This window comes from Arvicola amphibius, chromosome 7 (assembly GCF_903992535.2).
Source record: "Arvicola amphibius chromosome 7, mArvAmp1.2, whole genome shotgun sequence".
NCBI lineage: Eukaryota > Metazoa > Chordata > Mammalia > Rodentia > Cricetidae > Arvicola > Arvicola amphibius.
The window spans coordinates 56574366-56599712 of NC_052053.1; the positions used below are offsets into that span (position 1 = coordinate 56574366).

At 44.3% G+C, this 25347-nt stretch overlaps 1 protein-coding gene across 13 annotated transcripts in view; it reads left to right on the forward strand.

The window, feature by feature from the left end:
- Dennd1a (DENN domain containing 1A) overlaps positions 1-25347 on the forward strand; it is a 533475-nt gene that overhangs the window by 466018 nt on the left and 42110 nt on the right. For 12 of the 13 annotated variants that reach the window (XM_038335860.2, XM_038335849.2, XM_038335850.2 and 9 more), the window contains 6 exons: positions 3793-3897; positions 4235-4322; positions 6206-6246; positions 8271-8342; positions 9626-9682; positions 17413-17544. In XM_038335860.2, coding sequence (XP_038191788.1) covers positions 3793-3897; positions 4235-4322; positions 6206-6246; positions 8271-8342; positions 9626-9682; positions 17413-17544 — 495 coding nt within the window. Of the gene's footprint in view, positions 1-3792; positions 3898-4234; positions 4323-6205; positions 6247-8270; positions 8343-9625; positions 9683-17412; positions 17545-19509; positions 20215-25347 lie in introns of those variants that run through there. The other variant, XM_038335859.1, reaches the window with a different exon arrangement.

Here is a 25347-nt window from a genome sequence, read left to right on the forward strand (position 1 = left end):
ATAACATTGTCATGGTCAGAATATTCTCCCATTCTTATATAGTCTATACCTTCATCTACTTTCCCACCTTGTACCTGGTGTTTTTATGATCTGTGTTTTATATTTTCATTCTTCTTACCCAGAACCTGGCTTATAAGAGCTGTTTTTTAAATGTTTGAATATATATAGATGAATCTTGCAAAAATAATGGGTTTTTAATTTTAAATAAAATCTATAAAAAGGAGACTGCTCTTCTTGTCTTATAATCATACAGTAAAACTGATGTTCTGATAACAGTTAAATTTATTAAGAAACAGAGGAGTTAGCAGGACAAAGAAAGTAGTTTGAAGATCCTGGTGGGGGTTGTGTTTGTACACCAGTACTGAAGAAGCTGTGTGGATGAAGCCATTATTTCTGGAAGATTCAAACCTTTGGAGTCACCTGCAAACAGTGATTTAACTCATTAGTAATGGACTTTTCAATTGATTCCATATGACAAGAAGACAGTCCAAGAGGGAACACTTGTCTTTTTGTAACAGAGGCCTTGATGGGGTTGAGCAGCTGTGTCTTACTGTCCTTGGGATCATAGACAGAAAAACTCTTTACTAATGCCATCTAAGCACAAATGCTCATGGCCTGACTCCCTGGAATTAATGTTGCCATCAGCAGGTTGCCCCCATGCCTAGAGTGTCACCTAAGAAGACAAAAGGTCTAATCAACCAAATAAGAGAACTAAACCAGCAATGCTTGCAATTTTTGTAAAGAAGATAATTAACAAGAGACTGTCTATAGGTATTGAACTATGGCTCAGTGGAAACCATGACAGCTGTAGGACACAGGTATACAAAGTGGAGGGGATGAGCTCTGTGTGCTTACCCTCATCCTGTGGCAGGGACCTTCACTGAGCCCTGCTTATCTCCCAGAGGGGCTTATGTCTGAAGGGCTGGTGTTCTGCATCCTGAAGGTTTGTTAAGGAAACCCTTGATGCTGTGCATCTAAGACACATCTGTGGGACATCTCCAGGAGCCCACTAGTGAAGTGTGATCATTGTCAGTATCTTGGAAGGAGTGTCACTCCAGGGGATGAGTCCTCTGTGATTGGTTCTGGAACAAGACTCCAGATACAAGTGGACAGTTTGTCTGAGCAACTCTAACACCACCCACTCTGAACACAAGCACCACTCATCCTTCATGGTATCCCAGACTGCTTCACCAAGATAGCAGGGTCTGTGTCACACCAAGGCCACAGGTCCTGCAGCAGGAACCAGGGTTGAGCTCATTCTGTGGTTGTTTAACTCACATCCCTGCACTTGTAACTAGAGCCCAGGTTCTACAGTGACCCCAGAGGATGTGGAGATGTGTTCAATAAAACTTGCCCTCGTAGGCTTCTTATCAGAGAGGATGCTGGGAAAGACTGTTCTATGGCACTCATGGTAATGGTGTCTGGTAATACCAAGCAAGGGTGAGTGACTGCCACACCCAGGCCTGAGTCAGGCAGAAAGAAAAGAAAGTAAGGGTAACTATGGAACAACACAGTTCTTCTGTAACAACAGAACTTCTGGAACAACAGAAGGTGCTTTTGTAAAAACAGATGTGGAGGAATAGATACAAAGGGACACAGAGGGACTATCCTAAAGGGCTACTCACCTGGCCAAAGACGAAAAGTTTCCCTATCTTCTCCCACATAAGACCCTGGTGTGTGTCACATATTATGTGGTATGTAAAGTTATGCAAACAAGTGTATCTGTTCACGGGAACCACAGTATAAAGGACACAATCTGGTCATTACATGAAGGAAGCACCTGGGCAACTGAACATGACTGAACTTTGGCAGAATTGATAGGAACCAGAATGAGTGAAACAGGACAGAGCATGACAGTGAACCCCCGCCACAGCAGCCTGGACTATGCCAGGGTCATGGGGGCAAGCAGTGAGTGTGTGAGATCTCTCCCAGGCTGGGCAGGAAGGACATTGGAAGTCTAACAGGTCAGTTGTGGATCAGTGAGGCTCTGACGACCAAGAAAGGGAAGCAGTGATTTGGATGGAGATGGGGTCCATAACTGAGAGGGTGAGTGCCTGATACAGAGTGACAGGTGTTAGAGGGCTAGTAAGGTTCTGGGCTGGTAATACGCGTCAGAAATTGTCAGTGTGTATAAAATCCTAGAGCGAATATGGCCCCAACAATAAGGAGAAAGGCTTAAGGGGGTGAAGTTCTCCCTGGACTTGGTTTGGTGGAGAAGGGGCAGTCCATGTCAAAGTGACATGAGCAGCTATGACTCCTTTCCCACGTGCCACACAGTTAGCAGTTCCTCCCTTGCCTCAGCTGCCAGGTAGCTCCAGAATAATTGTGTGACTTAAGTTTAGAAACTGCATGAGAAGCAGCACATCCAGAACTATTTCTAAATTATTTCACAATGTGTGTGCCTCTCAGCAATCATTTTTCTTATTTGTTGTCTTGGATGCTTGCAAAAGTGCCTTAAATCCTTTGTAAACTTGAGGAGAGTTTAAGTGTAAAAATACATTTTTCCATTCTCATATTTCTAGGCCGTCCTTGCAGCCTGAGCAGTGAGGCTGCCCAGTTGCTGAGTTAATATTGGCTAGATTGAAGCAAAAGGAATTCTTGGAACTTAAAGGAGCCAGACAGTAAATTTAACACGTAACTCATTAAAACAGGATAAAAGCGGAGCTTCAAACATCTTTGTGTTTGCCACCAAGTCCATGAAAGGAGGGAGTGCCCTAACACAGCTTGAGATGTAAAAGTGATATCTTTCATAATCAGGAATGCAGACCAAAATTAAAGACATGTCTGCATAGACAAGTGCTGTAAAAGAGTTCAAAGAAAGAGCGAGGCGTTGAGTATACAAGGCCAGGATGAATGTTTGTTTGTTTTAAAACTTAGAGCATCATTTTCTTGACTCAAATGTACTTTGTGGACAAAAACTTACTCATCAGATAGCTTAAACACAAACTTTTGCAGGTGGTAAATTTTATTTTTGATCAGCCAGTATTTCGTAAATTATAACTTGCTATAGGTCAAGCTAGTGGGAGTTAGGCATGGTGGTACACACCTATAATCTCAACATTTAGAAAGTTGAGCTAGGAAGCTCTCAAGTTCAAGACCAGCTTGAACTACATAGCAAGAACCTGTCTGGGGTATGTGTGGGGGAAAGCCTGGCAGTGGTGACCCACACCTTTAATCCCAGCACTCAGGAAGCAGAGGCAGGTGGATCTTTATGAGTTCAAGGCCAGCCTGGTCTACAAAGTGAGTTCCAGGACAACCAGAGCTACACAGAGAAACCCTGTCTCGAAAAACAAAAAAACAAAATCAACAAAAATAATAATCATTTATAAATGAGTTTAAAACTATTTTCCGCAGATGGTACCTGAGAAAAGGCCACCAAACACCACTGTGCCCAGTGTCACCCCTGTCTATCTCTGAAAGGTTCATCTCTGCCTTATCAGGGCCCCTTCAACATGAGGCGCTGACTGGCTTCAGGGTTCTACCCCTAAACGTGGCAGGATACATTTGGAAATCATCACACTGGCAGGCACAGTGCTAACTTGCTATTATAATCATCAGTGTTATGATCATCAGTGTTAGGGACGGGGTGAATAGGGCTGCCCAGCTGAGCTTGGTTGTCAGCCCCACCTTCTAGTCTCTCTGACTTAGGGTTTAATTCTTCCTAAATCAGCTTCCTCGACCATCAACTAGAATGACCGGTGATAGTACAGAATAAAGGACTAGGCAGATGTGGAAACCTGCAGAAGGGAGGTTGCTTGCCTCTTCCCATTCTGTTCTTTCTTCATTTCCCAGGAAGAACCCATCACCTTCAGTGAGGAAGCCTTCGTGTCCCACTACCGCTCTGGAGCCATGAGGCAGTTCCTGCAGAATGCCACACAGCTGCAGCTCTTCAAACAGGTGCCTGCCTCTCTTGGCCTGCGCCAGGTCGTTAGTGGGCATTTCTATAGCTGTCTTCCCCTCAGCACTAAGAATGAGGGAAGGGAAGAGACGGGCCTGGGGAGGACTCGGGGGCAGGGCTGGTGTAAAAGGGGCATCAGGTGCCTGACAGGTCCTTGCCTTGCAGTTTTCTGAGTTAGAAAAACACAGCCAGCATTTTCGAGAGACTTGTGGTTTTCAAAGGGCCTTTCCCATCTTGAACAACTTGACTGATCTTGAGGATAGACCTTAGTGCCCAGTTGGATGGCTCCCCTATTTATAGACAAGCTAATGGTATGTTTGTTTTTTTCCTTTCCAGTTTATTGATGGCCGTCTAGACCTTCTCAATTCCGGCGAAGGTTTCAGTGATGTCTTTGAGGAGGAGATCAACATGGGCGAGTATGCTGGTAAGACGCTGCCCATGGCATTCCTGGCACAGATGGGATTGTTTTCTTCTTCAGGAGAGGGCACGGGGAGACAGACTTCAACCTTGACCTCGTTGTTTTGTGACAGAATGCACATAGTTTAGCCGTGTGAAGCCTCTGATCCCAGAGTCATTACTCTTCTAAGTAGAAAAGTCTGGCAGAGTGTCATGGCCAGCATGATGCAAGGGACACTTAACCAGATTCTGAAGTAGGGCAGCTAAACTCAAATGGGGCCCCTGCCTCATTGTTTAGTTGTGACATCTGGGCCAAGTCATGTCCATTTTCCAGTCATTGTTCTCTCACTTCTACACTGACAGTGCCACAGACTACTTTGCAGGACTTCTATAGTGAGGAAGTAAGTTATGAGCAGCATTGCACAGTACCCCAAGACAGTCCTGATCGTAGTATCAATGCTCAACACGTTTCTGTGTAGCATGAGCATCGTCAAGTTGTGCACAGTGATAAGTAGTCCCAGCCATAGGAAGGCTGAGGGGAGATCACTTGAACCCAGGAGTTGGGACTAGCCTGAACAATACAGTGAGACCCTTTCTCAGACAAACAAATAAATGAAAAAATGCATCATTGCTGGATGGCCAGTCTTAGAGGGATCATCCTCTCATTTTTCAGTGGAAACATCTGGGGTGTGTCAGTAATGAGCATCTCCTGAGTCCCAATCTGGATTCTTCTTCCCACACACCACTGGTTCTATCTTTGATGGCAGAGATGACAGTACATACATATAGTTTCATGAAGTCAAAACAATGATACTATTTTACTACTAAACCTGTCCAGTCTGGGCTGTGCTGATGACCTGAGCAATAGTACACAGGCTCACAGAGGCAACTTCACATCCATCTGCTGATTGGACTGCCCAAGCAGCCCACACCACAATTGTTAAAGCAGTACAGAGTCTCTGTACATGTAGACTGTCAACAAGCATTCCCCGAACATGGCACCCAGAGCTAAGTAAACAGTATGAGCACTAGCTTTGGTCCTTAGGAAAAGAGATGAATGACTAAGACAAATGCAAATTAAACCAGTGCAGGAGGAGAGAGACTGAGTTGTGTGTGGTTGGAATTGAGCTCCATTGACTCTTATTCCACCATTCAAGAGCTTAAAGAAGGAGCAGACTCTGGGTCAAGTTCTGACCATGGCAGAGGGGTTCAGAGAGAAGACAAGTTCTGTATATTGCTGAAAAAGTATCCTCCTGAGACCTTGTTGGCCCCCAGAATGCAACGAACAGGACTCACCCACAAAGCCTATCACCAGGAATATGTACCAAAGATAACTTGTGTGTTCAGTAGGACTCCTACACTAGATAGTCAGCTCTGGTGACTCATGGTACATCAAAGAATATGAATGTGACCTGAGGGAGGAAGAAGATGCATGCATAGTGTCCTGGGTTCAAGCTTCAATGACACCTAACCTTGCACTATGCCATGACGATCAGAAGTTCAAGGTCATCTTGGGTGACATAGAAAGCAAGAGGCCAGCATGAACTACATGACACTCTTTCTTTAAAACAAAAAATAATTTTAATAGAAAGAAGAGAATGATGCTCCAGAGGATCTAACATTTGGCTGCCTGTTTTGTTCACTTTGACACAGATGGCAGGGGAAGGTAGTTCCTCTTGGTCAGAGTGCAAGGCTGTGCCAATGGAAGCATGGGATGGAGAGGCAGGAGCTTTGTACTGTGGGCACTGGTACAAACAACTTACTGAGAATGAAAACCTGCGTCCTGACTCACTGCCACATGCTGCAGAGAGTAGCCTCCTCACCTTCCTAGACTGTGAACTTTCCAGTCTGCACAAGGGCAATTTAAAGAATTCTTTAAGTGGCAGCCTCTCTTCCCTCCTCTTCCCCTAGGCAGTGATAAGCTGTACCGTCAGTGGCTGTCTACAGTGCGGGTAAGTGTGCCCCATTCAGAGCCACCTGGTTTCCTCTCGGCCTCTTGGTAGCCCTCTGCTCCTTGACCACCTACAAAGCTGCCCCAAGATGTAAAATATGCCTTTCTCTCAACTGAAGATGCTGTTGTTTTAATGCCAGGCTACCATCCTATGGAAGAGACTAGAAGGAAACAGTCTCCCTTAATGGAAGACAACGAGGCAGGAGAGCCTGCCAAAGCCCATGGAGTGAAGTATTGTTCTAGAACATTTCCTTCCATGACCAGGCAGTTGTCATGATCACAGGGAAGCCAAAGATGTGTCCTCCTTGCTACCCTGCAGTGTCTTTCACAGCAAGGGCTCCTGGGAAAATGAAGAACATATCCCTGGGAGACTTTTCTTCACCTCCTTACTGCTATTGTGAACAACGTCTTGTCGAATTGGGAGCCAGGTGCTCAGGGCTCCTTTGGCCTCTAAGGAATCCAAATTTTACCTTACTTTTCCATGACTTTCTAATTGAGTATGTACTCAAGGCCTACTGTGTGCCAGGGACAGCTGGCCTCTGGGAATCCAGAGGGGGGCAGGTCCTGCCCTGGGGGAGCTCCCCATCTCGTTAGGGAGGCAGACACGTAAACAGGCAACTCCAGCATAATGTGATAAGTGTTCTCTCCTGCTCTGGGGCCAACCACAGCTGCTGCCAAGCAGGTCCCGTGGAAGTGGCTGCAGTTGGCCAGAATAAGCAGCTCCCCCATGAAAGACAGCCTTGTTCTTAGATGGCCAAACACAGCACTTGGCACATCAGAGGCAAGCAATAAGGACCTGTTGATTGATTGATAAAGGGAGTTTCAGTACTCCAAAGGACCCTTTAAACGGGGTTCTGAGGAATTTTGGAAGGCAGCATGGAATAGATGAGTAGGTGAAATTTTCCTGTTGTTCTACAACAAAGAATGCTTTCTAGGTCAAACTGTAATGTTTTTCATTAAAACTCAAAATCTTTAAGGCAAGCAGTTACCAACAATTGTGCTAAAAGTTGAAATAACAATTACTATCATCAACATTTGATTAAAAGTCTTCCAGAGTATAAACCCCTGGACCTGGCATTCCAGGCTCTGCAATAGACACTCCATGTGGCCTCCCAGCCTCATTTTCACCACAAGTCAAGAACCCCTTGCCCTCTGAGAGCATACCCATAGCTCCCAACTTCTGCACTCCTTTATGTACTATTTGCTACCCCTAAAAACATCAATTCCTACTATGTTCCACATTAATCCCCCCACCTCTTGCATGGCCCAGGTCAAAGGTTTTCTGTTCCAGAGCCCTCCCAGTCTTCTGGTCTCCAAACTCCCAGTGCAGCTCCCACCATCCAGATGTTATATGAACCCTGGTATGTACCTCACCTACACACAGAGTCTGGTGGTCTTCAACTAAACCCTCTTGGCTCAGGATCCTTAAGCCTTACAACATGTTACCAGGGTACGGTTGGAAATGGACTGTGCACTTAGCTGCCTCCTAACCAGTGGACAGCCTTTCTCCATATCTTCTTTCCATACTCCCCAAGGAAAGAGATGAACCATAATGCCAGCAGGTCCTGGCTGATCAGGACCCTGTTTTCTTCCCTAGCTTGATGTTAACTAGATAATTCAGTTAAGAAATATGACTGAACACTATCTACGGTAGCTAAAAATTCTTTAAAGAGCTACTTTTAACCATTAGGAAACCCTTACCTCAGGTAGCCTGGACAGGAGCAGGTACTAAGCAGAACATTGAGCCCACTGTCTTCCCTTGACTAGTTATCACGTGCCTCTTCCCCAGTCCCCACACATGCTTACACACACACACACACACACACACACATACACACACACACACACACACACACACACAGTCTGCCATAGCCCTAACTGACCCCAACCAGTGACCACCTGGGCCTGCTTCTCTTCTCACACACTCTGGAAATGTTGCCTGGCTTGATTAAAGAGTAACACCCATTGTTAGTGCTGGCCAACTCTCTCTCTAGCCCACATCGCTGATTGACATTTTTATTACAGAAAGGAAGTGGAGCAATTTTGAATACTGTAAAAACAAAAGCTAACCCAGCCATGAAGACTGTCTACAAGTTTGTAAGTACTGGTCACAGTCTGGAAGCCATGGGTGGGTTCTTTCATGTAACCTCTTTTGTTGTTGTTGTTGTTCTTGTTGTTGGTTTTGGTTTGTTTTTTTTTTCAAGACAGGGTTTTTCTGTGTAGCCCTGGCTGTCCTGGAACTCACTCTGTAGATCATGCTGGCCTTAAACTCAGAGATCTTCCTGTCTCTGCCTCCCAAGTGCTAGGATTAAAAATGTGTACCACCACACCCAACACAACCTGATTCTTCAGTATATCAATATCTAGATTGCAGAAATGATCAAAGGGTGGCCATGCCATTTCTTAACAGTCTCAGTGTTCTGAGAATTGCATGGCATTGCTGTTTTATGTGCATGGTGGGAGACCACCTCTCATTTCTAATCTCTCCATGTCAGGTTACATGTATAGTTACATAACAGGGAATGTGGAGACCAGTTGGGGAGGGCCTTTGTTTTATAATCATGACTATGTGCATGATGAGAAGACCCCCCTCAGTTCTGTCCCAAATTCTTCATCCTTTCTTTTAGCACTGCTCTATAGGAAGTGCACTGTGAGTCTGGGGCCCACAGCAGGTGATGAGGAACCCAGCAGCTCGGGCACTTCATCTCTCACAAACCTCGAGCACTGTTCTTGTGGTTTTTTTTCCTCCTTATTATTTGACCCTGAGCTACACACATGGGTTGGCTTTGTTTTATTTTTATTTTTAATTGTATCAGTGCTTCCTGTACTTAGACTCTGGTTACTATAGTGGATGGGTGGCCACCAGCAAAGATACACAGGTCAAAACTGGCAGAAAGTGGAGGCCAGGGTGTCCACCAACATGAAATTTAGGAAATGGCACTATAAAAACCTGGCAGCTGCTGTCGTGTTTCAACCCTTCAGCCTGGAGAGACTGCTCCTGAGACCCTGCCCTGGTAAGGTATAGTGGGTGTTCTGAGTCTTGTGGCGGGTAAAGCTGCTATTCTTTTACTGGTACCTGTCACCACGCTGCCAAAGTAAATAATTATGGAGAGTAGAAGAAAGGCCTGGGAAGGAAAAGAAGAAAAAAGTCTCTGCTGTCAAAATGCAAAAATGGAATCTCTACAGCGCCTTTAAGGGATTTTTTTTAACCTTTTACCTTTGTATTTGTTTTCACAGCCATTATATTTTCAACTTGATGATCCCATTTTTCCTTCCTTTTTCTAGTAATCAGAGAAGGTGGTTCATGGTGGACTAAAATCAAGCATAGACCCTGCTGGAAACAGAAAAGGAATCTTAACTTAAATTAATTTTTCATGCAGGCAAAAGATCATGCAAAAATGGGAATAAAAGAGGTGAAAAACCGCTTGAAGCAAAAGGTACTTGAAGTTCTTATTCAAAATGTATAAGCACCGTGTATGAAATGCGTGGCCACAAAAAAGTAGGATGTGATCAATAGAGGGCTGTTTGATACAGTGTTGTTAGCACACTTCAAAATGCATTACCAGCTGTCCGGGAGTTTCACACTGTTATAAATATTCACAGACAAAAAACTGTCTCCAAATAACATTAAGACTCTTTGTGGTCCTAAACCCACAAAGGCGAGCAAGTTCAGAGTTACCACTGTCCCCTGCCCTGCCCCACCAGGCCTGGGGGGTTCACAGGTGTCCTCCCCACCACCACCCTTTACCATAGGTCTCAGCATAACCTAAACCATAAAAACATGTCCAGAGAAAGGACCCCTCTGGTTCTGGCACACACATGGTCCCTACACAAACATGCACAAAGAGTGAGCAGGAAGGGAATGTTGTGGTTCTCCCACCACACTGCACCGAATGAGAGTAGCCTAGCCTATGTTTAAGGCGGTCAGGCAAACAGAGGCTCTGTGCCTAAAATTTCCCCAACCTGAGTCTACAGGGAGTACAGCAAGGTGACCAGAGCAGGGACCTTTTTGGTACTGTTGCAACATGACCTCTGATACTGTGATTGCCACTCTTTGTTAAAGATGGGCCAGACTAGGAGCTGTCACCCCGAATTCACAAAGCTGTGAGTGAAGTAATTGCCCAAGGCCACAGTGTGTGAGCCCAGCAGAAATAGGATTAGATCTCAGCTCTGATGGTCTCCACTGTCAGACTACTGCCATTCTCTACTGCCCAGTGCCCTCCCAAAGAAGTGTTTTCTTTGGTGAAAGATGTCTGAAGTCGTTTTCCCCCACATCCCTAAATGTACCATTATCTTGGCATTTTGTTTTGATTTTAATTGAAAGTAGTTTCAACTTTGTAACGTCAGAAAAATCCTCGTTAACTTGAAATGGGTCGAAGGAATTGATTCTTTTCTTTTAATTGGAAAATAATTTGCTCTGACTAAGCATTTAAGTTCCTAGCTTCTCTGACAGTGAATTCTTAACAGCTGGGGTTCTCATCCTGTACTCCCAACCCTGTAACACAAATTCACACAGCCCCATGTCGGTCTGTTCATCCTGCAGACACTAGCAGCTGTGATTCTTTAGCTGGTTGTTATTTGAGTCACTAGTCATACCTTTTCATCTTCTGTCCCAGTTCTGTGTGGACCTGAATTGGATGTGTCCAGGAGGGAGCTTTTCCCTCCCCAGTGTCTAGATTGTAGGCTGTGGTTGGTTAGTATATTTCCTGAAATAGGAAAGGCGGGGTTTACCCCTCAGGCGCCAGACAAATGGCCTCATGGGTCTCCTTGCTTCTGCTGACCATGAAGCCAGGGACTCAGGGACTGCCCTTCACAGTCTTTCCCACCACTCATGTGTCCGCAGCAGCCAGTGGAGCCCAGCTTCTCTCATGTATTTACCCAAAGGCTCATTTACACAGTCTAGCTCATGTTCCTTCCACACTCCACCTTTTCCTTCCTTCTCAGACTCTAAAGCCAATTTTTGCTCCTCCCCTTCTCTCTCCCCAGCCCACGCCAGTCTCTTCAAGAATAGCTTCAGAAGATAATGTTCTGTAGAGGATGTCAGTGCACCTCAGGTGACACAAATGGTAAAGGCATTTTATAGAAATGTGGCTTGTCACCACTGGACTGTTGACAGATCTATTAGTACACCCTTTTCAATTTTCACTTCCCCTTCTCTCTTACAGATTTCCTCAGACTTGATATTTTGCAGTTGTTCTTGGAAGAGCTGTTTTGTAATTGAAACCCCAGTATTGTTGAGTATATATAGGCACCTAGTCTCTGGTGATCTCTAGCTCTTTTTCTTGAGCTAATTTAGGATATGGCTTCCCCTGACCTATCTCGCTGTAGTGGAAAATATTTCCTTGACTTTTCCCCCCCTTCCACACACCCCTTCCACACTACATGGAACCTGTCGCTATGGCTCCCCAGATGCACCTAACACAGATATCGCAAGTTTGATTTCTGCTATGAAATTGAGGCAGTCGCCAACAAAGACCCAATTTTCCAACATGCTGGGTTGCCACCTTGCCCTCCTCAAACTCAGCATAGCAATGGTGACCTTGCACATATAATCAAGAACCCAAGCTTGCCCTCTTTGCTCTTGCCTTAGGTTTGAATTGCAAATAGAGAATGTGAAGCTGACCTGAGGAGAGGTCACCACGGTGTATGGAGGGTCCATCTCTATTGCGACTGAGCAGGGCCCCTTTCCCATCCCTTGTTCATTTGTGCTATAGATTTTTCAAAGCCTCTGAAACAGCTTTCAGGGTAACTGTGACCAGTGACAAGTGATTGTTCATAGATCCTATAGTGTAGCTTTATTCCACATCTACTCTGCTTCCCCAGGGACAAAGAAAGAAAGAAAGAAAGAAAGAAAGAAAGAAAGAAAGAAAGAAAGAAAGAAAGAAAGAAAGAAAGAAAGGAGAACATATTTCTTTGGATAAACAGAACAAAGTGGCCAAGTTCTGCTGTAGACTGGCCTCCTTTGAAGTCCTACCTGCTAAGAGATAGGAAGTAGAAAAGACAGAGATTTAAGCCGTGGCTTCTTAAGGGGACCAGTGGCACTTCCCTGGGGGTATGTCCTCACCTGCAGAAGAACATCAACAAGTTGCATTGCTTCCCTGGTCCAGGCTGTCCAGAGAACGCCACTTTAAATCCAGTTGCTGCACCTGCACCCTCTTCATCTGTTGGTACCACTAAGACACACACAGAAGAAAATATTAAAGAAAATACTAAAGAATAAAATCCGTAATTTTTTTTTTAGTATTAAAATGCTTTAGCCAAATGGGCCCATTTCATAGCCATTTGGAAAGTTTCTAAATCTAAACAACAAATTGAGCCTGCTTAGTATCACTGTGACTGAGAGGAACAAACCCATAGTTGGCTTGAGTTTCTAGGCAAACACTGGCAAGCACACTGAAGGCGTGAGCAGGCATGTGGGGAGTAAGGAGAACAGGTAGACTCTTGCAGAACAGACATTTTCACACCTTATCACACAACTGTCAGCTCCCTGTCTTTAGACACATTAAAATATGCTGCAGCCTCAATCACTGAGACTCCAATTCAGCTACTAGTTTGATATCAATATTCATATTTTAATTTACATTTTCTGTTATGGGAAGTAGGCTAGAAAAAGGCAGGTACAACACAATTCTCAAAGAGGAGAATGTTTCTTGCTTAGGCCACCCCTTCTGCTTTCCCTTAGTGGCCTATCTTGGAGATATGGCATTTGGCCTTCTGAAGCCTACCAGAAGATTCAGTATGGTTGTGTAGGATATTAACTGTGTGGTCCTGGGGGCATTACCAGCCCTCTCTGTTTTCCTCATCCATTAACTAGGGACCATCTTAGAAGAGGCAACATGTTAACAGTACTTAGCAGCAATTCCATAAGTGACAGTGTGTTCTCTCCATTTTTTGGCCTCATACCTAGAATACACAGTCTGCCCAAATAGCCATGTGTGCACACACTGAGAGATGGCTGCCATGAGACCACCTCCCTTTAAACTGCTTACATAGCCACAAGAGGAATCTTTCCAGACATGGCTCTGACACCGCTACATTTTTTTGATTAATGCCACCCTGTCCTTGCCGACCTCTGCCTGCCCAGCAGAGAGGGGTATTCTAGCTCTTCTGCAAGTGCTGGACCCTACTTCCAACCCTAGGTGTGAATGCCTGGCCTGGCCTCGCTTCTCCACCTCAGGAAACCTGTCCCCAGCTCCTGCAAAGGCCTTAATGGCCCACTTTGTTCCCCCTGGCTCACCAGGTCCTGGCTTCAGGTCCCTGCCTATTCACTGATGCTCATCCATAGAGGAGGGTCATGTGCTATGCCTATCGTCTCCACAGAGAGGTAGGGTGTTTTTATTCCTGGGAGCTCTGGGAAGGTGATAGGAATAGAATTCTCCTCAGCTTCCTGTGCTCTGCTTAGTGATGGGCTTGGTGGAGCTCTCCCTGCCCATAGCCTCGAGGCTCCTGGAAAGAATTGGTTACCCAGTGGTAGCCCCTGAGTTATAGCTCTGTCTTCCTCCTGTGTGAACCTTCAGGAAGGAGTTGGCCCACCCCACCCCTGCAGCCCCTTACCTCCCTTTAAAATGACATTTAGAAGGTCAAGTTTTTGTTTTCCATTTGCCAACAAAATGCATGCTTATTACAAGTCAAGAGAGAAATAACATCCCTTCCAACTGCATTTTCTTGTGGTGTGCACTGAACATGCCCCGCCTTCTAAAAAGATTCTTCTGTATGTTCTTGTTTTAAATAGCCCATACATTTTATTGGCTGGGCATGTATACACACATATATACACATATTATACATACACATGCAGTCACACAACACATGCATGCATATACATACACATACTACACATATGCATGCACATTGTGCAAACACATACTCTTTAATTCTGTTATTGGACACCTGAGTTAACTTCTAAGTTTCTTCATTCAAAAACATTTCTAGAAATAGAATTAGTGAGCCACAGGGCACTCATATCTTGCAGCATTTTTATGTAAACTTCCAGTTTGTCTTCCTCTCAGGAGAGTGTCAGGGTACCCATATCCCAGTCCCTTAGCTGATGTCAGTTAGTTCTTTAATCAAGCAATGCAGACTTGTTCCTCTGGCTCCTACTCACACAATATGTCTGCCATTCAATGGAAAAAAGGATACTCACTGTTTTCATTGTACTCTTGACCCATGCTCCTCCCACTCTGCTCCCTGTGGCATCCTCAGAGGAAGCAGTTGTCCTTCCCCAGATGGAGGAAATAGTGAAGAAGCTAAAAACTCAATAGGAAGCCATGAGAAAGTACAGAAACTCAGGCCTCTCTGGATGTTCTCACTAAACAAAATGTGGCTTACAGACACGCAGGCACATTTACCTTTCAGATGCTAGCTCAACAGAGATTTGTGGGGGAGCTGTCCTAGAACACCCAAATCCCAAGGAACTCCCAGTCTGGAGAGTCCCACAGTAGACAGCATAGGGCATGGCAGCCTGTGACAGTTTAGCCAGGAGGAAGAGGAAGCCATTTCTGATGGCCCAGCATCACATATACCCATGCAGGTCCAAGTGCTTTCACTTGAGCTGTTGTAAGAAGTTGGTATAATTTAAATGTCACAAGCCCGTATTTTAGGGTCCTCCACTTTGTCTCTGTGATCTTGAAGAGGCTTCCCTGTCTAAATCCCATTGCTTCATCATAAAGAAAAGATAATCCCATTTACTTCATGAACATCATTAGAATGGAAGTCAGTGGTCTAGAAGAGTGCCCACCAGGGTTAGGTGCCCACACAGGGAAGGGAGCATTGTGCCCTGGGCACTGTGGTCTCAAAGCCTCCTTCTAGCTCATCTCATGTAAAGCATCTTCCACAGACCCCTACAAACAACTGAGAGCCTCCCTGTTGTAAAACAAACTGTTGCAGAGGTTGAATGACTCTGAAAGATTAAGGAAGCTAATTGGTGGAACAAACAGATAAAGTTAGAAGATAGCTGTTTTTACTTAAAGCTTAAACTAAGACACTTTCCCCAAAACTATCATGTTTTCTTTTAAAGGTATTTTATAGTTTCCTAGTTAATACATTTTCCTACCATGTGACCTTGTAGCTCTACTTCTTTCCAGCCATGCGCACGCACACACACACACACACACACACACACACACAGGGACACACCAGGTGTGGGATATTTTCCTGGACCAAAAATGGATTTGTTATGGTTTGGCCTCATTCGCCCTGTGTTAATCCCCTGGACGCACCCACACACACCCAAAATGCCCCTTTTGCCCTTTTGTTGCTCTCTGACATGGAAGGAACCCCTCCCCTGCTTTGTTCCATTTGACCCAGGCACCTTAGGGCAGCCTCTTTCCAAACAATCCATTTCTAATTGGCTGTCGGGAGCCCCTTTCATCACTGAGCCTTAGCTTAGCTGAGACTGGCCAATCCATTGTGGGCCACATGACCCAATCCCTGTTTGTAAGGTCAAAAGGTCATCACCTTCCTGTATCCCTGACCAAGCAGAGACTCTTCTGGGCTGCCCAAATAGCAGCTAATTCCTTAGGAAAGGAAGCAGGAGGCTGGTAGTTGATATATAAGACTGTTCCCCACACACACACATACACACACACACACACATACACACACGTATACACACATGTATAGAAGCTATCTGTTGCATTCCAATTATCTATTGGGTAGCTAAAAAGCTCTAGGCATTTATATTATATTACCTATCCCCTTTCATCCCTAGCTCCTATACCCTCATTTATGGATAAGGAAACTAAGGCTCAGAAGTGTTACCTTTGTTTCCTCTTTAAAACATAGTTATCCTAAGTAACCACTTTCCCTCTGACTCATGATTTTTTAGGTTCAGTTAAAAAAGAGTGACCAATGATCAGAAATCTCTTACATGCAGAATTTGAGGAATATTCTGTTGACCAAAGCATACAATTGTTTCTACAATGGAGAGAATTGGATGTTGTTTAATTCAGCCTGTGAATTATTTTTAGATGGTGAAAAAATTATTTGAATGTTATTTATTTGTACCTTTATTTTCTGGCTTGTCCTAAGTAACTATCTTGACCTCAGTAAAACCCATAATGCTTATTGCAGAAGGGGAGCACATCCAAGTTTAGACTAGCTCACACCAGTTTCCCTCTGACAGCTGCAGCCAAAGAAGCCCTGGATCACACTAGTGCTCCCTGACAGCCACAGCCAAAAAGCTGTGGTCCACCCTTGTCCTTACCATTTGACTTCATTCCACAGATACACAAATGAAATGTCAATGTTTAGGTTTTAAAAGCTTTCCTTCCTCCTGTAGATACTCTACAGGTCAGGGAGACCCTTAGGTCCTTCCAGAAATACGAGGAGGAGGAAGAAGGCAAGAATGTGGTCTGTAGCACCCATCAGTAAGCAGAGAAAAAGTCCACAGTTACAAATAATCAAAGTAGTGCAAATTAAAACAACAATGAGGTCTAATTTTTCACCTATTAAATTAGCAATCCATTTTTAAATGATAAGGCTAACAAGTACTGTGAAGCTGATAATACACCCATTTCAGGGAGTTGCTGTAAATTGGAAAGCAGTTTAATAGAATGAATAAAAAGTCTTAAAAAGTGTTTATATGTTTGACCTCATGCTTTCATTCCTAGGGATTTCCACAGAAGCAATAATACAAAAGGAAAGAAAATTTTATTTCTAGCATTTAGAAAGGAGAAATAAAAAACAAACACCCAATAGTTGTGCGATGAGTTATTAAATCATTAAATGTCTGCTCAGTGAAAATATTATGCCTCCATTGAAATTATTATTATAATGGCTTTGAAGCACCATGGTAATGCTTATATTAGAGAAAAATAGGATATAAAATTATGCATGAGCTGTGATTACAAGTAATTTTTAAATGTCTGCATATAGACAAAGTGAACATGTGAAAATGAAAATAGCCATGGAAGAATATAAAATAAAATACTTTTTTTTCACCTATGTGAATTATTATGTTTATAGTTTCATGTGGATGATTTTTGGCTACTTTGGTGCAGCAAAGTCAAAGGGCCAAATTAGTGTCTATTTCCTCCACTTCTCCCATGGGTCAGGCTTAGAAAACCTGGAGGGAGTTCTTAGCTGGCCTCATGGCTTGTGGGGATGAGGTAAGAGGACAAAGGGCCAAGACCCCAGTGCCAACCCCAGACCTTTCTTCTCCCTGCAGGACATCGCCGAGAATGGCTGTGCCTCCTCTGCAGAAGAGTCCCTGCCAAAGACCCTGCCATCCACCCTGGAAGAGGCCAAGGACCCCAGACTTCGAGAAGACCGGAGACCTATCACAGTCCACTTCGGGCAGGTATGTGCTGTGCACTTCCAGGGGGCTGGTTTGAGTTTTTGGTTTTGTCAAAAGCTGAACCATGAGCAGCCATGGGTTCACACCCCAGCTTTCCTTCAGCAAAGCAACACCATGCTTTTTGTACCATTAAGTGTTTGACATAAACATATTTTGAAAGTGAATTTTCAAAACTCTGGGTGGGGACAGCATAGCATTGGTCATCACTAGCTCCACTGTTAAATAGAGTCATTAAATGTACCTGCTGCCTCCCCCACTTCGAGGCACTGCATTTAAGGTGCCTGTTAGCTAAGCATCTCATTAGAACACTTTGGCATCCCAGGACCTTCTTTGCACCTTCAAATAAAAGGCAACAAGCAAAGGCTTAAAAAAATCAATTAGGAGTTCTTTATTAATGTACTTCCTGAAAATCAATATTGGAAATTGTGCTTCTTGGAGTAAACACCCTTGCTGTGGGTCTAGAGATCCAACTCTGTACCCAACTGCTTACAAGGGTGTGAGCACTTAAAAAATTGTCTATTCATTTGATTTTATTTCTTTCCTCTTAAGTAATACACTCTTCACAGAAATTGAAATTTTCATCCATTTCCTACCTGTGATTCTCTTTTCAATTAAAAAGATAATGTACCCTTCCCTACTTCTCTTCAGTCACTGCTCTACTTGTCAAAGATAGACGTATTATGTGTGCTGTATGTGGTTTAGTTCGGTGCTTTTTGGTTTGATTTGGTATCTGAAACATGGCTCTGTTAGCAAGGTATGGTTGTAACAAGAGTTTGCAAGGTTTCTTGTTGTTGCTGTTTGTTTATTTGATTGATTGATTTTCTGGCGCTGGGACTGTAACCAAGGACCTAGTACTCTTGCTCAGCCAGTACTGTCGTACTACTAAGCTTAAGTCACCCAATCCTATAGCCATTCTCTAGATGAGGTATGATAAAGCTAGTCTTTTGACTTTTATTTACTGTAAGTAGGATTGCTAGTTCACCTCAGAAAGGGCCCAGAATCCTGCATTTAAACATGTCTTGTTTTGAGAGATATTTATCAAGTGCTTAGTGTGTACCAGGCATTGAACTATTTAAAAATAAAGAGAACCAGACCCTTGAGATGGCTTAGCAAGTAAAGATGCCTGCAGCCAAACCTGGCAATTTAAGTTCAGTCCCCAGCTACTGTGTGGTAGAAGAAAACCGAGTCTCTCTCCCAATTTGTCATCTGACCTTCACATGTGGGCCATTACATGCATACATCCCACATATGTAAGCAAACACACATAGAAAAAATAAGTAACAGTGTAAAAAGGGGAAAAGAGAGCCAGCAAGCCTGTGACTGTGGGTCATTGTTATAAAGCACAGCTGGCTGAAGCATGAAAATCATCCTTTTCTAATCAGTCATTTCGGGTAATATGCCCACACCTCATTAATTGGGGAAATCCAACCCTTTTCTGCTTCCACACTTAAAGCGGCTATTCTAGCAACTGACAGGTACTGTAAAGCAGCAGCACTAACCAGCGTTCTCTGTCTGCACCCTGAAGCCTTGCCTCCTGTGGGGCTCAGGGTCTGTTGGAGCAATTCTTACCCCAGTTGCTGGCTATGTTTGCTGAAAGCACAGCTCTGGTTGTCACCAGCATGGCATTCCAGAGTCAGCTTCCTGCTTCCCTTTGTCCTCATTCCTGCACATGCGAACCTGCCCATGAAAGGAGCCCTTGCTGGAGTCGGGAGCCCTTTGCAGAGAAAGAGGGGCGGGGGAGAGGGATTTCATGGTGTTAAACATTCCATTTTCAAAACACACAGAAAAGGAGGTCCTATTTGAAGCAGAGAGACCTTCTTTCCATTTTATCAAGAAGTAGAGAGAGGCTTTAATGTCATTTCAAGCTAAATGTAAGAATAAGAGTGTGTGTGCTCACATGGGAGGGGGATAAACAATTAAAACAGCCACCCCAAACTGTTGAAATAAGAACTGTCTGTGCCTTCACAGGTCTGCAAACTGAAGAGGATGAAAGTGGCTTTCCCTGTTTGTCACTTCCCTCATGTGGCTGCCAGCATTATGCAAGTGTACAGGAAGGCAGGATTTTTTTTTTAATGCATGCATGCGGATTAAGGTCAAGCCCCTAGTATCAGCCATGCAGTGGGCTCTCCCTTCCAGCTGCAGCCGCAGAGCCTACCCACAGCCGCGAGATGCCTTAATTGAGACGTGCTGTCAAAGTGACAAACACATTTGCATACAGTCTACACTCTATTTATTTTCTCTGGAAAGGTCTACAGTCTGCTGTTGGTTGAACATTCTTAATCAGTTTGCTGTAAGTAAACTGCCAGCTAGCTCACTTGTGTCAGCCCCTTCTTCATTAGGTGACAGATTAGCTGGGGTGGGGGTGGGAGGCACAGAAACCACAATCCCCCCTTTTTTTAACTCTTTCCAGCTTTGCCCCTTGGTGGGTTGTCCTTCAGTCCTTCCTTAGGACCTTCTTTGATGGTCCATTGATCACAGGAGTACAGCCTGAGTTTTAAAATGTTTGCTACATTCTTTTGTATTTTCTTTACTTGGCATTGTTCTCTAAACAGTTTGAACTGGTGTGCATCCAAACTGTAGCCTCACTCATGGCATTTGGAAAGTCCCAGATCCTAGTCCTTGTCCAGTTTCTTTTCTAATCTATAACAAAGTTTAAATGTCTGTGATATAAATTCTCTTCTTAAGGGAGAAAAACAGACCTCACGATATCTTTTATGAAGGAAGAGATCATTGACCTTGTTTTGTGGATCAAGATCGAAAATGCCTGAAAGGACCTGCCTAGGCCCACGCCCCCAGTCCAGACAGTCTGACTCAAACCCAGCCAGATAGTTTAATTCTCCTCACCTCTCAGATTCCTGTAGATTTTTTCAAGTCCTCTTAGCTAGAGCTAGGCTTAGTAATACATGTGTGTCATCCTGGGTCTTGGGAAGCTGAGGCAGGTAGTGCATAGGTTTGAAGCCAGTCTGGGATAATTATGACACTCTGTCTCAAAAATAAATAAGGTGAAATAAAATAGAACAAGCAAAAAGTTTACTTAGCTGGCCTGTGAAAACCAGAACTGTTGAAATGGCTACATTAACCCTTCTACCTCACAACACTAGCTCTGCTGCCTAGGCAGGACAGCCCCCTTGAACTCATCCTACAGGGTGACCACAAGAGGCCCTGAACAATGCCCTCAAAAGTGGTACAGCAGCTGTCATGAGACAAACAGTGCCAAGAGTGGCTATTGTCTATTGTCAGGGAGAAAAGATAGTTTCTTATCCACTGTTCTCTTCAAGACTGGGACTATGTTTCTTTTTACCTAAAAGCAACCAGCCTCTACCCTTGTAGGACATAATGATAGAGACAGGCCTTTAATGAACAGAAAAAAAGAGGGCATGTGTGTGCATGTGTGTAGGTGGGCAGGTCAGCAGACCACTGGCACTAATCAGTTCTCTCCGTCTACCGTGTGAGTCTTAGAGATCAAACAAGTCCTCAGGCTAGGCAGCAAGCACCTTTACATACTGAACCATCTTACCAACCCCTAAAATGCAAACCTTTTAAATAGAGACTAAAGCTAGGCAAGATGTTACGCCCCCATAATACCAGCACTTAAGAGGGGATAGAGGCAGAAAGATCAGAAGTTCAAGTCTAGCCATCAAGTCCAGGGATGCTGACAATAAATAAATAAATACATACATACATACATACATACATGCTGGGTGGTGATGGCACACGCCTTTAATCCCAGCTCTTGGGAAGCAGGTGGATCTGTGGGGGGGAGGGAAGGAGAGAGAGAGAGAGAGAGAGAGAGAGAGAGAGAGAGAGAGAGAGAGAGCGAGAGAGAGAGAGCTGGTCAGTGGTGGCACACACCTTTAATCCTAGCATTCAGGAAGCAGGTGGATCTCTGTGAGTTTGAGACAAGCCTGGTCTGCAGAGCCAATTCCAGGACAGCCAGCACTGTTACACAGAGAAACCCTGTCTCAAAAAAACAAAACAAAACAAATTTAAAAAAATAAATAAATAAAAAGGGAGAAAGGAAAAGAAAAGAAAGAAAGAGTGAGTAAAGGGAGTATACTATTACCTAAGCCCTGAGGCTAAATGGTTGCTAAACATTGCTTCAGAGTTTAAAGGACTAAGTTACTCCTCACAGGATAAGTAGACAGTGGCAGAACTGTCCAAACACCTAGCAAGGAGGAAATATGGGCCTGGAAGGGAGGATAGGGAGTGTCTATGCCCTTCCTTGGGAGAAGCTCTTCTCCCAAGACAGGGGTGAGAAGGCAGAGAAGACAGGCTCTTCTGGGATGGGAAGTGGGAATTCTTTCCTGTCCCTGTCTTAAGAAAGACAGCAGAGTAGGAACACCCACAGGAACACCACCGTGCTATGACCCTCTCCCTTAGCAGGAGTTAGCAGAAGCGGCTCCTACACACACACACACACACACACACACACACACACACACACCTCCTATAGTAACATTAACCTGTAGCTAGTCAAAGGGTCAAGTCTCTGGTCTCTGGGTACCTTGAATATCTGTGCTCACTAAAATGAGTTATAACCATTAGCTGGTAGGAAAACCAGTTTGGCTGTGCTCGTGTCTGCTCTTGAACCAGTAACAACACCTCTGCTTAGCTATGCACAACCCTTCTTCCATCCCTACTAAAGAACTAGACAATGCTTGAATCCAGGGATGCTTGCTGGTAGCTCTGAGTGCAAGCTGCCAAGGCTCATTGAGAAAGAAGTGGGAAAACCAGTCCTCAGACCTTCCAGACTTGCTTCATGTTTCCCACAATTCATTGATCTACAAACTGAGTAATTGCTTGTTTTCCATTGTACAGATTTCAGAAAATACATCTTGAAATGCTCCTATCTTCTCATTTCCATTTGAACAAAGAATTATGAACTTTTTCAATGTAAAGTTTAAAAATCCATTTAGGGTCTAGGGTGATGACTCAATGGTTAAAAGTACTGGCTGAGTTTTCTCAAGGATCTGAGTTCAATTCCCAGCACCTACTTGGAGGCTCACAACTACCTATACCTCCAGTTCCAGAGGACCCAACTCCCATTTCTGGCCTCCGTAGGCATCAGGCATACACATGATGTGTAGACATGCATATAAGCAAAATACCCATACATATAAAATCATTTCAATTTTGTTTTGTATTGTCATTTGAGGCATGGTCTCTGTATGTAGTCTTGACTATCCTGGAGTTTCCTTGCTGTGTAGACCAGGCTGGCCTTGAACTCACTGAGATCCTCCTGCCTCTGCCTGGGTTCAAAGGCATGGACCACCATGCCTATCCCTTAACAAACATTTTTTAAAAGCTATTTAAGCCAGAATTACAATCAAACACCATGGTAGTTTTCTGGTGACCTGTGTCAGTCTCATGCTGAGCTGAAAACACTACCAAGTCAGCAAATTCCCCCAACACCCTAGGCTCTGACTGTACTGACAAGTTCCTTCTGCCCATTAAGCTTGGAAGTCACACATCATTCCCTGAAATTGAGCCATTACACACACACACACACACACACACACACAATGTCCAGAGGTGTCCCATGTTCTCCTGACACCTCAGACCCCCAATTTGAGCATACACTTCCTCCCAGACTTCTTCTGCATCTTCCTTTCCCACCTCAGAACCTGATTAACAGACCAACCCTGAGCATTGCTCAGTCCCATCCTCTCCATCACCTTTTTCACAGCCTTGATAACAGGCCAAATGACCGCTCAAGTAACGTACCTCCTGATTAGCATTCTACTGCAATACCCACGTGGCCTTGCAGACAGCCATTTCACTGCCCTGCTCCTAGTCTCCTCTTAATGATTCCACCTTCCCCCTTGACCTGACCCAGGAAGTCCTTTACCTCTGTGTGTTCAAACCCAGAGCTGGTCCCTTTATAAGTCTCCTGGCTTCTCTGTACTGTGCTCCAGGACTCTGCGCATGCCATTCTCTCACACAGCCTTGTGGTCGTTCCCCATGAGAACATGAGCCTCTGGAAAGTCCACAGTCTTCAACAGGGCCTGACATGGAAGAAGCAGTCTGTAAACATGCAGAGGTTTTATTATTGCTGTAGATAGTTAAACTGTGCCATAATTCATTGGCTACTGTTTGACTTCCCCATGTGTACAATGAGTTATTTGGTTTCATTTTTCAGTTACTATACTTACAATTTTGTTCATTTGAAGAAACAGTGAATATCCCATTAGTGCTCAAGAACTATTTGCAAATTCCCTTTCCATGAACAGGGATTTGTTTCCAAGTTAAGGTGGCTTTGAGTGCAAAGAACTTGGATCCTGTCATATTGTACTGTTTGTGTCTAAGATCAATCATGAATGCCCTTTGGGGACATACGGGACAAGTCAGAGGACTGAGACACTCTTCCTCTGCACCCCAAGGCCACATGAACCTATGTGAGAGAGGAAGGGGAGATCCGTAAGAGGGAGAGGCCCCCATCTCTGAACTACATGGAATGCAAACCACAGATAGCAGACCTGCAGTCCCAGCACTTGGGAGACTGGGGCAGGAAGGCTACCACACATTTGAAGCCAGTCTAGGCCGCATAGGAAGACTGTCTCAAAAACTACATATTTGGAGGTTGGGGGTTAGCTCAGTTGCTTAAGTGCTGGTCATGCAAAAGCAGTGTCCCGAACTTGATCCTCAGTGCCCTGGTAAAAAGCTAGTAAGGCATGCATGTATCTGTAAGCCCAGGACTGGGTGGGGCCCATTCATATGTCCAGCGAAAAATTCCAACTCCACATTGACTGAGAAACCTTGCCTCAAAAAACAAGGTAGAGAGTAAATTGAGGGAGATACCAGACATTGACCTCTGGCCCCCACGTATGCACAGGCAGATGTATACATCTACACACATGATTGTGCATGCACTAACACACACACACACACAACACATGCTCTAATCAATCATACTAATAAAAAGAGCTCAGATTATGAAAACTCGGGCTGAGTTGGGAAGTCATTTCTAGAGCTGAAGGTGCTAAAGAGCTCGGCAGTGGCAGAGCTTCTAGTGTGCCATGGAAACAGCCATTACGACTGCCTTGGCTGGTTTTCTTCGCTTTATGTTTAAAAACCATTTATTATATGGTAATTGTCTTTCTGGGTCTGGGTTACCTCACTCGATATGATGTTTTCTAGCTCCATCCATTCGCCTGCAAAATTCAAGATGTCATTATTCTTTTTCTGCTGTGTAGTACTCCATTGTGTAAATGTACCACATTTTTCTTATCTATTCTTCAGTTGAGGGGCATTTAGGGTGTCTCCAGGTTTTGGCTATGATAAACAATGCTGCTATGAAAACCAGCCTACAAATCACAATCCCAGAGAACCTAGACAACAGTGAGGACCCTAAAAGAGACATACGTGGATCTAATCTACATGGGTAGTAGAAAAAGACAAGATCTCCTGAGTAAATTGGGAGCATGAGGACCTTGGGAGAAGGTGGAAGGGGAGGGGAGAGGAAGGAAGGGGAGCAGAGAAAAATGTATAGCTCAATAAAATCAATTTAAAAAAAAGAAAAAAAACTGCCTCAGAATAGTACCAGTTCCATTCAGCCCAGGTGAAGGATGGATAGAGAAGGTCAAGGTAACAGTCCATCTCCCCCAACACCACCCTCCTCCTCTTGAGGCCTGTGTGCTAGGACATCAGGTTGCACCTGTCTTATACACAGAGAACCTGGCTGGTCCAAGAGCAGCTGAGGGAGAACTGTAACATTGAGTTTCTCACTTCCTGCCGGATGTCATGAGACCTGAAGCCTCTGTTCTAGCTTCAACTGCCATGTGATTCTCTAAGCTATCTTTCTGGGGA